This window comes from Cyprinodon tularosa, unplaced genomic scaffold, assembly GCF_016077235.1.
Source record: "Cyprinodon tularosa strain WSP-4 unplaced genomic scaffold, ASM1607723v1 ctg5, whole genome shotgun sequence".
Taxonomy (NCBI): Eukaryota; Metazoa; Chordata; class Actinopteri; order Cyprinodontiformes; family Cyprinodontidae; genus Cyprinodon; species Cyprinodon tularosa.
The window spans coordinates 2,506,965-2,525,222 of NW_024039229.1; the positions used below are offsets into that span (position 1 = coordinate 2,506,965).

Genomic DNA, 18,258 nt, shown 5'->3' on the forward strand with positions numbered 1-18,258 from the left:
GGCCTCTGGTAGAGGACCCGAGCTTGAGGATGACACATACCACCCCACGAGGGGTGAGAAAACAGTTTTTTTGTTTTATATATATACATACAAGGGAAAATAATAGCCATATATATATATATATATATATATATATATATTTTTTTTTTTTTTTTAAACAGATGTGGCTAGAATTTTAAAAATATTATATATATACGAGAGTTCTTGTGAGTAATAAATTTTAGCACTCAGGATTTTCCACCAGGAACCATCTTAATTAAGCTTATATTCCCTGCTCAAACAAATAGCCAACATAACCTGACCGAGAAAATCATTTAACTGCCATCCTTTTTTTTTTTCTACTATAAAAATTTAAAAATAAAATACTTCACTGTAAAATTTTCTCCATATAATTTCCAAATGTAACTAAGTAGTTTGAATAAATCCATTATTTGATAGTATTGTACAAAACAATGAAAAAGGTTTCTCAAAGCGAAAATAAAATATATATTTTTTTAGAAATATCAGGAATAATAGAAACGAAAGCATTAACTAACCAATGTAGAATTCTCTACTGCACATCAACAGCATTTTTGGTCAATGATGGCTTATATTGTTACCCCCAAACAGGTTTCACATCAAAATAAATCTTAAAATAAATTTTCCAACAAATATCTTTTTTACCTTTTAACTTCACCTTGTTAATCTTCCCATTCAGAGCATCCAGAGGTTTCCATAAACTTTGTGGCTTAATTGACAATTTAAAGAAAAGGTCAGTTTTGTCAGGTTTTAAAATTTCTTTGAACCCTCTATGCATTAGTCTCTATGGATCACATAACACCTTTAATCAATAGAGAGCAATTCTCCAGTCTTCTTGCCAAGAAGACATCTTCTTCCATTTAATCTCCCTGACAATTTCAAATAAATATGAAGGAAATGGCCTGTACTTTTATAGCACTTTTTCAAGTCAGGAGACTGAATGTAGCACTTTACATTACATTAAGTCATTCATGCACACACTGGTGGTGGTAAGCTAAAATGTAGCCACAGCTGCCCTCAGGCTCACTGACAGAACCGACGCTGCTGTACACTGGCGGCACCAGTCCCTCTGACCACTGATCAGTAGGCAATGCAGGTGAAGTGTATTGCCCAAAGACACAATGACACTGAAAGCTGGAGCTTCAACCGACCTCTGTCTGGTTGCAGGGCGAACTCCTAAATCTGGGGCAACTGTAGCCCCTTATTCAGTAACTGCATTTTTCATCAACGGTTCTTAAATCATTGCCATATCATTCACATGATAAAACCCAAACAAGATCCCTTGGGGAAATGTTTCAGTAATAATCAGTGCAAAGAATTTGATGTTCCAAGTCTCTTTGTTTCCATCGGCCTTTGGGTTTTAAGACACTAGGATAAAAAGGGAGAAACATTTTAAACTATACCTTAAGTGATCCAAAATTAATAGTTTTACTAAAACCCAAATTGCCTACTTTTCAGCCGTACATTCCACATATTGCCTCCACAAAACAAATAAAAGCTTTGTGGTATGTTAATGCTATCACACAGTTTATCAATAAGGTGCTGGTGGAGCCAGCCAATGATGTGGCTCAACAATATCATATGTAAATATGGCAGATTGTAGCCATTGGCTAATTTCCATCTGTAATCCGTGGGCAGGTTAATGTTAACATTAAATTTATAATGAATTACACATAAGAAATATGCATTACAAACAGGCCGGACAAAAATTGTATATCAGTGTCCCTCACAACAGCAGAACCCACAGGAGGAGTAGGAGAGTAATTGCTGCATTTCCTAAAACACTGCACCATACCTTAGGTAATAACTGCCCTAAGTGACGATTTGAGTTCTTATAAGATATGCTCACAAGTTTGAGCTGTCCTTAGATGTTGTAAAACTTGGAGGTTCTTTTAAAGCTTTTGTATGTAATAACATTTTGACCAGATGCTCTTTTTCTCACAGGTACCTCACAATCAGCTCTACTCCTGGCCCTGGTGGTCCGTGATGCTGTCATCAACTATAGTTAATGCAGTTCTTTTTCAGCATTGGAGTGAAACCATGTCAGCTTTTGTAGATAAGGCATTTTTAAGTTTTTTTGTTTGTTTTTTTAAGTTTTCAAACCTTAATTATTTATACTTTGACATAATATTATAATGGTGATAAATAAATATTTCTTTATACATTATTTCCAATGCTTTTTTGTACAGCCCCTCCATTCGCTTCAGGAATATAACACCTGTTAGAGACCAGCTAATTATGCAGTAGCTTACGTAGGATAAGATAATAAATTCCAAAAACATCATGGCAGCTTTGTTCATACTGTATGTGATGTCATATTTGAATAAAATTAGAAATCTTGTATTTAATTCTCTGAGTTATCAGTTTTATATGACTTTTAAAGGAGAGCGTTGTGTCCAACAGCAAACCCAAATATCTAAATTCTGATAGTAGCTCATCTACTGACTGAGATAAAGAAATTCTACCTGGTAAAATGATGTGGCATGTCGTTAATGTCTCGCAGCCATGATGCATTTTTGTGTTGTGTTGCAACTTGTTTTAAAAAGACAAACACCTATGAGTCATTTGGTATTTATTTGTCACTGACAAACTGCCTCTGCTTCTTATTTTATCTGGAACTTATAAGTTACTTTGATCCTTACAGTTAGAATGAATATAAAGATACCTGCTTAATATATAATAACTTTGCAGCTTTATTTATTTGTTTGTTTGTTCAATAAAACCAATGCTGTAATGATCAGACTAATGAGTTAACCTGAGGCTTCTTTAATTCCAGCTAAATGAAACTAAAACTCTGTTTCTCTTCTGTTTCTCTGTAAACAATTAAGCTGTTTCTCTGGTATGTGGCTGCATGACATCAACTGAACATGGTTACAAGTGATGTTAGGGCGCCACCATCTTGTCTGACTGTGTATAACTGACCACTCTGTTGGGTTGGTTTATGGATGAGTCATAACAATAAATAATCTATGTAAATGTTGGCATAAAAACCAGGAAGACATTACTTCCCTTGGTTACCAACACTTACTGGGACAGAGAAGCTTAATGTCTGCCTTGTTTAGCCACATTTCAACAGTCATGCATACAGAAAAACAAAACAAAGAAAAGATAATAACAACTCCTGTTGTGTTATAGAGAAAGGTTATGAAAAATACATCTGCTGACATAAAATGTGATAAAACTCAGAATTAAGTCAACTATAAAAAAAACATGTTCTTATTATTTTTATATCTGCATTTCCAGAAATTAAATGTGTTACTTTACACATTTAACCTAGAATTAACTTAACTTTTTACTGATAAATATCTTTACAATGCCCTTTTTATTTGACCCTTTACGACTAAAACAGGCAGAAATAAATAGCATGGCAGAAATAAATAGGGTAAAAAAATTCAAAGGAAGAATAAACCAGACAAAAATACATGGACAAAATAAATACTTAAAGAAATAAGCAATAAATTAATACATTTGAAGTTTATAAAGAACAATAAATAAATAAGGTAACTGTTACAAAGGTGAAAAATCAACAAAACTAATTAAAAGAGATATTTACATTTATGTCTCACTGTATAATTTAATTTCTATCTAAATTTATTTATTTATTTATTGTATTTTTAGTGGGGAATTGTTTGTATGCTCATTTGTTTTTGGAGAATTTATTTATTTCTGTATTTATTTTTAATTATGGCAGGATTGGTCTTCCATAATCCTGGACCTTCACCATAGATTTGAGCCCAATCGCAAAAAAATTACAGCAGTAAAACAAAAACAAAGTCATATACTAAAAGTACTTTTTTTCAATAGATAATCTTCAACTTCTAAAACAAATTTAAATAACACCAACCACCAGTTTAACCGCTATTTTTTATCTAACACTTTTTCGTGATAACATAACTCAATGGGACAGTTTGCTTTCAGTTTCATCATCGACCTCTGGGTGATTAACCTAGTAACAAGTGACGTCACGTCGCTCTCAAGTTTTTTTTTTCTTTTTTTTTCATTGGTCAATAACTCCTCTACTTCCCTATTCAAGAGGCTAGACTGAAAAACAAAATGTGAGAGCAAGAATGTCTAAACTAGTATGGATATTGACTACCGTATTTATATTCTACTAGTAATACAGCGCGCAGCGACAGGTGAGTGAGAAATACATTTTTGGAGATAAAGGTTAAACTATAGTTTAACTCAAACAATGTTATGCCCTTTTGATTGTAATCTGTAGGTGAAGGCTAGGGCGATACGACGATGTATTAGGGCCGTTGTCTATTTTTTATTGTGAGAATAAAATAATATTACCAGTGATGTGGATCCGTCAAGCAGCAACAACAACAACAAGAAAGTTAATGAACAATATTTATTGTTAACAAATTAAGGGACCTCTCGTTAACTTCGTTGTCAATCCGATAACATTTGATACAAAGTTAAAAACAACTACTGAAGGCAAACCCGTGTAAAGCACTTAAGTCGTTCACTGCAAATTTATATTGAACTAGATTCCCTGCAAAATGATTAGATGCAATCTAAACCTGATCAAACTCCAAACAGGGCTGAGTCTCTATATTCTAGGAAGTGAGCATAAGATGAAACACAAAATGGATGGAAAAGTGTTAGTTTGCCCTCACCAATAAGGGAGACAAAACAAAGGGGACTAACAAATATGAGGTAAAGGACAGCAGAAAGTAGTCACAGCACTTGAAACAATTACTATATGCTTGTAAAACACTTTTAAGTCATAGGGAAATCATATTTAAATGTCAAATAATTCTGGCATGTATATAAATATGCTCTTTATCAGACCATATTGTACCAAAATTTAGAAAATTTCTATTAAAAAAATCCTGTTGTAAAATCTGTGGGTTTTTTTCGTTATCTAATGCAGGCCAGTTAGTTATACGTCAGCCTGAACACCTAAATTCGGCCAATCATATATCAACGGTCATCTGTCAATCAAATGTTTTCGGTCATAGCATCTTGATTCATATGTCGCAGCTAATATACGGAACGGTTGAAATCAGAAATAAGAATAATTTCCTTTCCCACTGAGTTCTGTCCCAGTGTTCACGGGGATGGACGTCTGTGTCTTCAGCAGGCGTAGAGCTAACAGAACTGGCAGCGTTGCGAGGCAAGGGCTCAAACATGTACGGCTGGAAGCCTTCTACACCAAACCAAGCTTCTGCCGCCTCGGCGTCCTCTTCCACAACATCTTCGTCCCCGCTTTCCTCCTCTAAATAAAAAATAGATGACGGAGGAGACTCATCCACGACCTCCGACACTAAACTCTCCTCCTCTTGCATGTTTCCGCTGTCCATAGCATTCCTTGACAGTGTCGTTTCTAAGTCACCAATTTAGTGCTACTTGGTCCCAATGGAAATCCCCATTGGGAACCTACTAGCACTAAGTTGTTAACTGGTTAGCAAGAGGCTTCCAACAAAGTGGCCACAACCAAACTTGCTTGCAAACTTTTGCCACAACAATCCCGCCCCCTTGATAAATGACCAATCACATTTACTTTATTCACTCTAGTAGTACTTTTGTTTTTTTTATCCAAAAACCAATTTAGCATTTCTACGTGCCATTTAAACATTGAAATGCTAGGCTATTAAAAACATACAGTGCTGCACATATTTATTAGCACTACTAGTTATTATGTGTGGTAAGCCCTAAAAATATTGATCTTTTACTGCTGCAGCATCATTTTACACAGAAAACGTATTTATATTCGATGAAGAAACACAATTTAAACATTAATAGTTTAATCTTCTTTGTTAAAAAAACAATGTACTAAAATTAGTAATACCCCAAAAATGTCTTTAAAGCGAAAATGCTTCTTTATCAAATTTCAACTTTTTCAGGTTGATTAGAGAATTAAGGGGAATTCTGGCTGAAATAAAACAAAGAAAATAACTGACAGGCAGCGTATAAACAGACTATGAGTGGCTAATGAACCTACTGACATAAACAGACTCTATGGATGACAGTCTTTGCATTCCTTTGCCGGAACGTCCTGGCCACGGCTGCCCAGGCCCATTTTCGAACCTTTTTTTGTCGTCTATAAACTTTTGATCAGTAACCGAGGTCTTCTTGTTATGCACCAGCATAACAAGAAGACCTCGGCTATAGAACAGTTATAGAACATATTTGGGATGACTTAGAGAAGAGACTAAGAGCCAAGCCTTTACAACCAACATCAGTGTGTGACCTCACAGATGTTCTTCTGTAAGAAACTCTCATAAACACTCCTAAAGCTTATGGAGCTTTCCCAGAAATGTTGAGGCGCAGCAGAGGGGGCGGGAACGACTCTGCGTTCACTGCGGCACACATGCAGATAGCCTAGTTGCGAAGTATAAATCAGCCTTTAGAAATGGGATGATGGTTTAAGCTCATATGTGAGTCAAGGCAGGTGATCAAATATTTTTGACAATGTATTTTAGAGCTAAGCCTTTCAGTAATTTGTAGATTAACAGAAGTATTTTAAAGTCTGTTCGCTTATGTTCTCCACTTTCATAGTTTTTATTGCAGCAGAATTCTGGATCAGCTACGACAGTTGCAGCGATGGGATTAGTTTTACGGTCTTCCTGAGACATTAGTCTTTAATCCTGTATTTGTTCTTTTGGTGATGTCATCTTTGTTACCATATTTATGACCCTCTGGATGTCTGAGTCCGTCACCACACCCAGATGCCGATCGTGGTTTTTGGTGGGGTTTTTTCCGCAATATTCAAAGAAGTTTTCTCACGTTTAATTTCTCTTCTTTTATTCCAAAAATGATTAGAGCTGCAACTAACTATTATTTTGCAAACCGTTAAACTGTTGTTTTTAATAATGGAAATTTTTTCAAGGACACCTAGTGTCTTTCAACTAAATGTTGTTTTAAGCCAATCATGGTAACAAATGAAACAACCCGAGATTTCATTAAGAAACAAAACAAGATTAGTCAAAACTAGAGCAGGAAGAGACTGCGGTATGACTGACAGAGAGGGTGTTGGGAATATTACCAGGATTATTTAAAGCACTACCTATAGTATAAGCAAGAATTCCAGTGCTAGATGTTTTAGGATTAACTGGGAACCTTTAATTTGTAATTTTAGAGCTAGTCTAATGTTTTGCAGGTTTATTATAGTAATCTCTAGACATGGTGTCAGTAGGAAAGTCCAAGACTTTTATTGAAATAACAAAACAGAAACTAAAGTGGAGCTACTAGGAACTACGTCTCGTGGATGCTGCAGGAGGGGGGGGCGGGGCACCTCCCAATCACAGACACTCTGTAGGAGAAACACAGGTAAGTGACCACGATCATCTGACAGAAGATGATGAGCTCAGTGAGTCACTAACCTGGTTTAGCAGTTCAGTCCATCACCCATGAAGGGGGTGCTATCCAGCCGCTGGGCTGAAAGCTGACGCAGCGCGTGTCACCCAGAGTGTCCCTGGTGCTGGAGCTCCGGAGGATTAGCAGGAAGCAGATCCTGGTCAGGGATACAGATCAGGCAGGATCAGACAGGTGGGAAGGTCCAGACGGTTATCCTGTCTTGTTCAATATCTACAAGAACAAAGTTATAGATTTAGGTTACTTTTATAGACATAAAAGTTAAAATAGAAAAGATGCTGCATTTAAAACCGAATGCCTCTTACCAATGGCCAAGCATAGTCTGTACCTGAAACCCTGAAACCACATCCATCCATTTAACTGCTCTAGCTGCTTGTATGACGTTGGCTCCATTACCTGTAGTCAGACAGACTAGCTTCACCTCCTCTGAGCTCCAAGCTGCCATAAAGTATTTCAGACAAGTAGTGATGTTTTCTCCTGTGTGGCCTTGTGGCAAGAAGGACCTTTGGAGATATTTTGAGTTGAAGTTAAATTTGTGGTCTATGATATAGATTGTTTGGCTGATGTAAGGGCTCCATTGTGCGGCTAGAGCACAGATCTGTGGTGATGGTGGAAAAAGTCTGCTGACAAAAGTTCATATGACATTTCTTGTACATAGCAGGAAGGGCAGCTTGTGCAAAATTACATCTTGCTGACATAGTGTACCATTTATCCAATGTTTTCACAATTTATCTGAAGCTTTGGTTTGAGTTAGGAGTTGCTAAAAAAAAAAAAGTGATTCTGCCACAGAAATGTGAGCTGGTGAAGGATTTTTCATTTGTTTTTTTTGTTTTCTCATTACAAAAAAAACATGTTTTGCAAGTTACATGCCTCTGGTTATCGTCCATTTCATCAAATCTAAAGAGATCCCATATGAGAGAGTTAGACTTCCCATGTTTGTTAGCCAAGCTTTTTTGTGATCCTTCTGCCATTTCTCCAAAGCTAACCTGTAACAGCACTCCTTTAAAGGGCCACAGTCTAGCTCACTTTGAGGGGGTGCGAAAATGCACTCACATTCGCTTTATGTCAGACGGCGCAGTCATTAACATTAAATAAAAAATAATTATAATAATTTCCAGTCAGCTATTTTTAGAATTGTTAGGCAGCGAGATAAAGATTTAATTTGGATTAATCGCACAGCTCTAGTAATAATCCATAAACTGACAAAGATAACAAGGGAGAGATAGTAATCTCGTTATACAGTATGTAAAATGTACCTGCTTTCCTTCTACTCCAAATAAAAATACTTTATTTTGTTATTTTAAAACACATTTGTAAAAAGTTTTATTACTGGAGTTTCACAGACTTGAGAAAATGATTTTCAGAGGTTGGTACAGGCATCTGCTCTGGGCTTTCTTTTATCTGAGGCTTTTATATCATTTGCATAGAGATCAGAATTATTTCGAAGTGACTGAATTAAAAAATATATTCCTTTATAAGTTTTGACCATATTGTTCAGCAACAGAGTGATGATGACAAAAATATTAAGAAATGTGTTTTTTTCCTCACAGTGATCCACTCTCTGAGGTATTTCTACACGGCATCTTCTGGGATCCCAGACTTCCCTTCATATGTGTCTGTTGGGTTGGTGGATGGTGTTCAGATCAGTTACTGTGACAGCAACACCAACAGAAACATTCCTAAACAGGAATGGATGAATGGGTTGTATTCAGAAAATCCACGTTACTGGGATGAGGAGACTGAGACATGTCTGGAAAAACAGCAAAGCTTCAAAGCAAACATAGAAATTGCAAATCAGAGATTCAACCAGACTGGAGGTTTGTTTATTATTCATGCTCTACATGTCATATTCTTTAACATCTGCTTTTTAAAATGTTTTAATTTAGGTTTTTGTACATATTTGTATCAATGATTATTGTGCACATGGTTGTAAGGGGTTGTCAACATTATTATTGGTTTTCATTATTTACGTTAGTATACAAAATATAGACATGGGGCTTTATAGGTCAAGTTGATGTACGCTTTTAAATGATGACCCTTCAGCTCATATTAATACACATTTTACTGTACTTGGACATGGAATGTATGTTTCATCAGTTGTTTTTTAACAGGCAAGTGGGTTGCTATGGCAACAACCAGTCCGAAAGTTGAGTTTAATGGCTAACTCCATACACTGGCCCATACACTGCACGACCCCGGAAGACATGCCCCTTTTAATAAACAACAACACTGTACACCTGCTAATGAGACCTCATTAACATGCTGCCCAGTGCATGCTGGGAAAACAGACTCCAGCTGCCCCAACACATTACAATATCTTTATTTTGAATATGTTATTACGTAGTAAGTTTTTGAATAAGTTTTCAACAAGGATTTTACCTTAAAATATTCAAATATATTCACAGGTTCTGTCTTAGGCTACAAATAGTGTTTGTTATCTCTTGGTTTTTGTGCCTTTTCAGTTATCCTTTATCTCTTTCTCTAATCAGTATAGTCTTTTCCAGTCTCAAGATTTTTTTTTTATATTTTTGTTTCTGTAGTTTATTAGTTTAATAGGGACAGTCTACAAAATACAGTAATCTTAATCTTAAAAAGAAGAGATGTTTTGTACCAGAATTTGCTATTGCTGATTTCCGTTGTCCCCTGGCAGGTTCCCAAATTTGAAAAACTCATTACAGAAAAGACTAGATAGGTCTAAAATACAAAGAAATAGTGTAAATATAAAATATATACACAGTCAGTAATAAAATTGTTTACAGATTATTTGGACTGATACTGACAAAGTTTGTGAGCAGGAATATATTAATAAACTAAAAGGCAGCTGTCCAGAGGAACTCCATCTGAAGTTAAGTTATTTTCTCTGTGATATCTCTGTATCTAAGTAACTCTAACTGACTACTTTAAAACATAGCACCTTCTGCTGCACTTTTCTACTGAGCACTTGTCAGTTTCACACGGTTTTATTTCTGATAGCAAGGAGTAGCTAGCCTAGGCTAGCGCTAGCTTAGCATTGCTATGGCTTCTCTCTCTCCCTTGCCTCTTTTTCAACTCTTCCTTCTTCCTCTCCTCTCTCCTGCTCTCTGTGTCAGATGTTCAGTTATTCCTCTGCCTCCTTTAGTGATAATGGGATGTGTAATAAGTGTAGTATTTTTGTAGCTTTGGAGGCGAGGGTGTCAGAGTTAGAATCCAGGCTTCAGGCTGTTGAACATCCAGGAGTTAAAGTAGGCCCCCCACGTAGCTGTCCTCCAAAAGTGCCTGAGCAGCCAGGCGATTGGGTAACTGTACGCAGAAAGCGTAGTCGTGGATCTCTGCCCACTGGTCACCACCAACCGGTTCACGTTTCTAACCGGTTTTCCCCACTCAGTGACACACCCACTGAGAAGCCCACTCTGGTGATTGGCAGCTCCATAGTCAGAAACGTGGCATTAGAGACACCAGGGACCATAGTCAAATGTTTGCTGGGGGCCAGAACGGGTGACATCAAATCCTACCTGAAACTGCTGGCTAAGGATAAGGTTAAATACAGTAAGATTGTTATTCACGCTGGCGGTTATGACACCCGGTTACGGAGGTCACTAAAATTAGTGTTGCTTCAGTGTGTAAGTTTGCCAAAAAAATGTCGGACTCCGTAATTTTCTCTGGTCCCCTCCCTGATCTGACCAGTGATGATAAACTCATAAAAATGGACCATTCAAAACTGTTTCATGTCATTTTTCATTTTGGGGGGAGTTATTAATGAAGTCTGTTTTAAAGTCACTACTATTAATCAAACTCTCTTTGTCTCAGGAGTTCACGTCTATCAACAGATGTACGGCTGTGAGTGGAATAATGAGACTGGAGAGGTTAAAGGTTATGATCAGTTTGGTTATGATGGAGAAGATTTGATTGTTCTGGACCTGAGGACACTGACATGGATCGCTCCCAAACAACAAGCTTTCATCAGCAAACGCAAGTGGGATAATAATAGATATGTTGCACAGTATGAGCAGTTCTACTTAACTCAGACGTGTCCTGAGTGGCTGAAGAAGTATTTAGGCTATGGGAGGAGAACTCTGATGAGAACAGGTAAACATCATGTAGTTCAAAATGCACAGCTATGCTTCTGTTTGTGCGTTGCTCTGTATGAATTTTACTCTATCAAAGTTATTGGTGTGTGATAATTGTTTTTTACACTCTCAATATTTTGTTCATCATTGACATCTTTGCTAAAAAATCATCAAGTTTTATATTATCTATATTGTGTTTATAAATGGATTATAAACAAATTCTGTGTAGAGTTATAAAACACAAACATTTGTTTTATTTATTCTTCAGATCTTCCCTCAGTGTCCTTCCTCCAGAAGTCTTCCTCCTCTCCAATCAGCTGCTTTGCTACAGGTTTCTACCCCAACAGAGCAGAAATGTTCTGGAGGAAAGATGGAGCAGAGATCCATGATGGTGTGGAGAAAGGAGAGATCCTCCCTAACAATGATGGAACCTTCCAGATGACTGTAGACATAGATCTGTCCTCTGTTCCACCTGAAGACTGGACCAACTATGAATGTGTGTTTCTGCTCTCTGGAGTCAGGAGAGCCATCATCAATAGAGTGGAGAAACCAAGAATTGTGACCAATAGACGTGAGTAATTGTGTGAGGGCCCCCATGTGTTACTGTAGGGCCCTGTCACACCCTGCCGATTTCGCCAGCGTATGCCCAACGTCCCAGAATCTCCTAAAACACTGGCTTACGCTGAACTTTCTATGTATTTTTTCAAACTTTTTGTATACATAGAGCATTTATAAGGAGTCCAGAACTTGTGTCCAACAAAAGCCTAAGTTATGCATATTGTACAGCAGCATAATGCCCATGAAATGATGCACAAGCACCATTTCATGGGCAGAACGAAGAATCAGTGAAAACTGCTACCCTCAGGTGCATCGCAGCAATGCGCCCGGACGTGCCTGGTCTGCATAAAAAGATGTCTTTGATTGTGGTATTAACCTAGCAGCTGTTTAACACCCTCCAAAAAAAAGAAAGAAAAATAAAGAAAAAAGGTTGTTCATTGCCGTGGGCGTGAAGGCAGGAAGGATCCATTATCCTCACATTCTCTCTCCCCCTATTATGGAGATGAAGTCTGGAGTACTAACGGTTTCCTCCTGTGTACCCCCTTTCATACCAAAGCGCTGCCAATACGCCATTAAAGTGTAGCTGTAAGTTAGAAACATGTTCAGCGCTCTTCTGGAACACGTCAGATATGTGGATATGCGTTGGACAGAAGTTCTTAAATAGTTATGCACAAGTTACTCATACATTTTGGATAAGCTGGACACCACGACTAATGAGTAACTTACACCTAACGTATCTTAGCAATCAAATAACTTACCTGTAACTTATGGCCCCATAACTTATCCAACGCATCCCAGCGTTTTATCAGATTTTTCGTCCATCAGGCATACGCTGGCTACATCATCAATAGGTGACAGGAGCTTGAACAGGTAAATAAATATCTGCTCATATGAAAATTTTCTTTACATTTTCTTTACATTCAGTTTTAGGACTTCTATGAGAAGCGTTTTTGTTTCTTTGGATCATTACCTAAGCCTGAACCATAGATAAAAGTTAAATTTTATAATTTATTTATTGATATTGTAATCTACTCTTGTTATTTGTGCTTATTGTTGTTATCAGTAGATACCAGCTTCTAAAATGCTTTTAGCTTTACTAATTTTGAGGTTTCTGTTCAGCTCTTGAAAGTCAAAGAGCATTATTATGTAATTAATGACTCACAATTATAGTAAATGACAGGAATTACTATAAAACATAATACAAACCAGAACAAGCAATATATGAACAAAACTAAAACCTGGTTATAAAATTTAGAGCAAGTGGAGTAAAAGACATAAAAGAAACTCTGGATCTGTATCAAAAGTGTCCTGGTTTCTCTTCTCAACAGTGAATACCAAAACTGTCATCATCCCCATCACTGTTGCTTTCCTGGCTTCCCTTGGTCTCATTGTGATTGGATTCCGTTTTTATAAGAAGAGGAAGAATGGTGAGTGACAGATATTTTATCCAAATTTTTCTTATTTTGATAGTTGAGAAACAGACATGGTTTAAAAGTTAATACTATAAATGGTATTACTCTGTGTTAGCAAATGTTTAGTAGCAGGCAGTTAGTTTCATAGGGCCAAAAAAGGAAATTTGAAACTAATAAAAAGGGAGAGTGGAAAATGAAAAAATGTCTTAGAAAAAAATTTACGATATTTGCGCGATATTTTCTGTGGGACATTAAGAAAAAAAATTCCCAGTCAGACTAACTGATAATTAAGTTTGTTTTCATATTTTCAACATCAGTGAATCAATTTTATTTAATTGTATCTGGAGCGGAACAGCTACAGTCAGATGCTTAAACGCTTCCGACGCGCCGCGCCGCAAACGCGTTGCTGTTCGAGATCGAAAAATTGAACTTTTGCTGCTCGACGCGCCGCGTCAACCAATCAGAGAAGCTGATCTGGGAGCTGGCAGAGAGACAGACACATCGCTGATGATACAGAACGCTGTGATCACTCCTCTGAAACAGCTTATTGACGCACAAATTAACTTAAAATGCAGAAATCTGCCGACAGAATATGTTCGCTTTTATTATCCTGGTGCCTGCAGTTTAGATTATTTAGATGAAAAACACCTACCAGCTGCTGCGGTGAACCGCGAGGAGGCGACCCGGCCAGAGGCTGCTGTTGAATGGGATTCCTACTGACAGCGCACCGCCGGTATGTGGGGGTCTGAGCGGCTCTGACAGAAATAATATTAGAAGGCAGGATTGTAATCTGAATGAACTGACTGCACTGATTACGTTTTTAGGTGGATTTTCTCACTTAAATACATATTAAAACTACTTTATTCCCACTGATCACAGCAAATATAGCTGCAAGGCAAAGAAAGGATAGAGTAGCTCCGCCCAACGCGCGTCAGACACACTTTTGCACCGCGCAGCCAGAGCAGCAAAGCTGCTTCAGCCGCGCATCAGAACTAACTGGTACAAGCAGCAAAAAGGAAGCAGCAGACGCGATTTTGCTGCTCTTGCTGCGTCCGGTGTGAACGTAGCATTATAGCCTACAGTAGGTCTATGTTACTTATTCTGTGCATCAGCTCTGCTGTGCCTCCGGTGGATTTGTTTAACATTTCTGAAAATAAAGTTTGAAACAAATGGTTTCCTAGAACAACAACATAGAAGATAACTGCATAGGCTACAGAAAATTAAAGCTAGCCTACCTCTGTTTTGTGTTGCGGATGTGCTGCGCTGCATTAAGGAATCACTTAACATATCTATCCATGGTTCCTTGGATCAAGGTGTTGTCCAACGCCAAGTTCACTTCTTTTTCCAAATGATGTAAAAGGTCAAAGTTTTATGAACCAACATGCAGGAGACCGGTCTGTAAAATGCAAACTGCCTTCCTCATATCAGCTCTGGAAGAGACAACAGTCGCAGCACTGGTACCCGAACCAAAGCGCCCTTGTACCTCTGAGATGATGTCCTTATGCATCACGGACTCTGACACAGGAGTGCTGTCATTAATTTCGAATTACTTATTAATTATTTTTGCACATGTTTACACTCATAAAATGGCCAAAAAAGAACAGTATAAGCAGATTTCTTGATTACCATTAACAAATTATTTAAACAGCATTTGTATAGAAATAATTCTGTCCCAAGCCTTTTGATCTATATAAGCGGTTGATTACTACATTCGTGACCACTATAAGTGGATTCCACTGTACCAGCCACCGTTGTACACAGGAAAAATGGCAGAATTAAATATATTTCTTTAACCAACATGGGCAAATTCTTGCTGCATAGTGAATCACAGTAACAGCAAAAACCCGGTTTATCGCCCAGGCCTAGTTTAAAGCTTGGGAAATCTTTTTGTAATCTTCATCTTCAATTGCTGAAGCATGTTATTTTAAAAAAAGAAAAATTGCAAGTTTGAAAAAAAACCTTGAATCTTTATGACCCCTTAGTTTCATAGAACCAGATTAAATGTGACACAACTGTGAACCTGGATTAATGAAAGCTTTAAGGCTTTCGTTCAAAGGAAGCAGACAAAAGCGTATTTAGAAAAAAATTATTTAACATGATTTTTGTTTTTTGTTTTCAGATGCAAGAGATGTCCCGGGTTTAAACTCATCTTTATCTAGCAACAATGGCAACAAATCAGACGATGGCAACGAATCAGACGATGGCTACAAATCAGACGATGGCAAAGATTCAGGCGATGGCAAAGATTCAGGCGATGGCAACGAATCAGACGATGGCAACGAATCAGACGATGGCAAAGATTCAGGCGATGGCAAAGATTCAGGCGATGGCAACGAATCAGACGATGGCAACGAATCAGACGATGGCAAAGATTCAGGCGATGGCAACGAATCAGACGATGGCAAAGATTCAGGCGATGGCAACGAATCAGACGATGGCAACGAATCAGATGATGACAACGAGTCAGGTGATGGCAACAAGTCAGAAGATAGCCAAGGCAGCGCCTCATTGATAAACCCATTGATGGTAAACTCCCTTTCCGTCAGCTTGTTTCTGTTTGAAAATCTTGTATGCATGACTAAAACAGTGTTTCTACATAGAAAGATTGTTTAAATATTTCTGTCTATCTTAATGTCTCAACAGAACACCTAAAGAAACCACCACCGCTTTAAGTCTCTGCATCTAAATAAAACATCAGTTGTACGTTATGAATTAGATATTCTTTTCAATGTATTTCTGCTGCAAAGGCTGCTGAATACGCTCTGTTTATATAATTTTTTTCAATGCATACTTCAAGTTTGTTATGAATGAAAAATATTTTTCCAAAATATCAGGAAGAACTTGTTCCTGTTTTCCTCCTGCGGGGGGAAAACAGTTTTGTGATAGACCGTGAGATGTCTAGGATGCACCTACCTGATGTTTGATTGAGGTTTATAATAAGATTATAAAACATACAAAGTCTGAAACGTGTTATTGTCAAATGGTTCTCTTTTTTATTCTTATATTATACTTGTGGTAAATTTCCAACACAGAACTATTTTTCAAAACTTTTTCTGATAGTGAAGTCAATATCTAATTATTTTTCTAAGGTGGTACTTTTCGTTTCTTTGTTATTTTCATTCAATCCATCCATCCATCCATTCATTTTCTATCATGTTTATCCCTGCTGGGGTTGCGAGGGGTGCTGGTGCCTATCTTCAACTGTCTGTGGGTGAGGGGTGTGTCATTTGGAGCCATTCTGAAGATATTCCGTTAGGTTAAATCCAAGTAACGTCTTCCTATAACCGCGGATTCGCCTACATGTTATGAATGCTGGCGTACCATAAAGAATAAATTACTAACAGTTTAGTTTGTATCTTCAAGTCGCCGATTTAAAAAAAAATGGCATTCCCCTTTAAGCTTTTTGGACTGGTGCAGTAAGAGCCTCTTATGAAAGATGGAGCCTCTTCAGGTCTTTATTTCAGCTCTGAAGGAGTTGCTCAGTCTCTTCATTGGTTTGAAAGATTTAGTGCAGCAATTAAATTTTAAAATATATAAATTTGGGGCATTTGTTCTCTGTCGTGCCTTCTTTCTTTGATTTACAACTTTGACCCCATTGGCAGTTGAATATAAATCCACAGAGAAGCTGTACCTTTGCATGTGCTGCATGGTTCAAAGAGTGGCAAAAAAAAGTAGGCGCTCATAGTCTGGAAATTACAGTATTGATTTTATAATCGGTATGATTTCATTTCAAAATGTTTGGGAATGTTAGTAAATTCTTTGATCTTCTTTTGTTGTTTATGTTGGTTCCTTTTTCGCTTTAGAGTTTTTTTAAATGTTTAATTCTTTGAATTGTATTCAATAAATAAAATATGTAAAGACAATGTATTTATGCTACATTCACAATCTTTTACGTTTTTATTTATAACGTCTGTTCTTACCATCTATGTACTGTTTTACATAGTACAGACTTGACATTAATAAATAAAGCTTAATATCCAGTAAAAAAAAACAAAAAAAACCCAGGTATTTTTAAACTTTAGTTTTTTTTTTTATGCCTGCCCCGTTTGCTCCTCCTCTGCAGGTGATCAGGATTGGGCATCAGAGATATATATAGAATCACCTCAACGGCTGTCGTCTGCATTTCAACATGCACATTTGAGTTTATTTTATTTTTTTCCATTAAATCTTTTACTCAGTTTTGGTATTTTCTTTCCCTTTTTATCGAATTGTGACAATGTGGTTCTGTCACTCTGCCTCCGACTGATGATGCTACATTCCAAGCAATTTAAAACTTTTACTTTATCAATGCTGATTTTTTTTAAATAAGATAGAATAAAAGTTTTGTACTTAATCATCCAATTATTCATAGATCATATTAATGGTTTTAGTGTCCCAGCATCTTAGTTAACACATATGACTTGATTGGCTCTACTCACTATTATGTTAGACCTTGATAAAATTGTTGTTGAGATTTTAGCCTATACAAAGGCTGATCTTTGGAAGGTGTGTGTCTCAAATTAGGCGCAAACATTTTCACACATGAAGAGCAGGGGCCATTTCACAAGGAAAGTTTTCTAAACTAAGATCCTCCTCCTGCCACTAGAGGGTGCTACTGCTGCGGTTGGTTAGACATATCGTGTTCACTTCCTGTTTGGATTACAGAGCAGTGTTGTCGCTGTTCAGTCTATCTCCGTCCAAATTAAGTTATTTTTTCGGTGATATCTCTGTATCTAAGTAATTCTAACTGACCAGAACTACTTTAAAACATAGCACATTCTGCTGCACTTTTCTGCTGAGCACTTGTCAGTTTCACACGGTTTTTTTTCTGATAGCAAGGAGTAGCTAGTCTAGGCTAGCGCTAGCTTAGCATTGCTATGGCTTCGCTCTCTCCCTCCCTTGACTCTTCCAACTCTTCCTTC

At 37.3% G+C, this 18,258-nt stretch overlaps 1 protein-coding gene across 1 annotated transcript; it reads left to right on the top strand.

Moving 5' to 3' along the window:
* The first annotated feature begins 4,018 nt into the window (after positions 1 to 4,018).
* On the top strand, positions 4,019 to 16,445 carry LOC119795035 (major histocompatibility complex class I-related gene protein-like). Its single transcript, XM_038302859.1, has 7 exons — positions 4,019 to 4,154; positions 8,892 to 9,158; positions 11,128 to 11,406; positions 11,656 to 11,958; positions 13,274 to 13,372; positions 15,477 to 15,883; positions 16,001 to 16,445. Exons 1-7 carry the CDS (start codon positions 4,100 to 4,102, stop codon positions 16,007 to 16,009), a joined length of 1,419 nt encoding a protein of 472 aa, XP_038158787.1. The 5' UTR covers positions 4,019 to 4,099; the 3' UTR covers positions 16,010 to 16,445.
* The last annotated feature ends 1,813 nt before the right edge of the window (positions 16,446 to 18,258 follow it).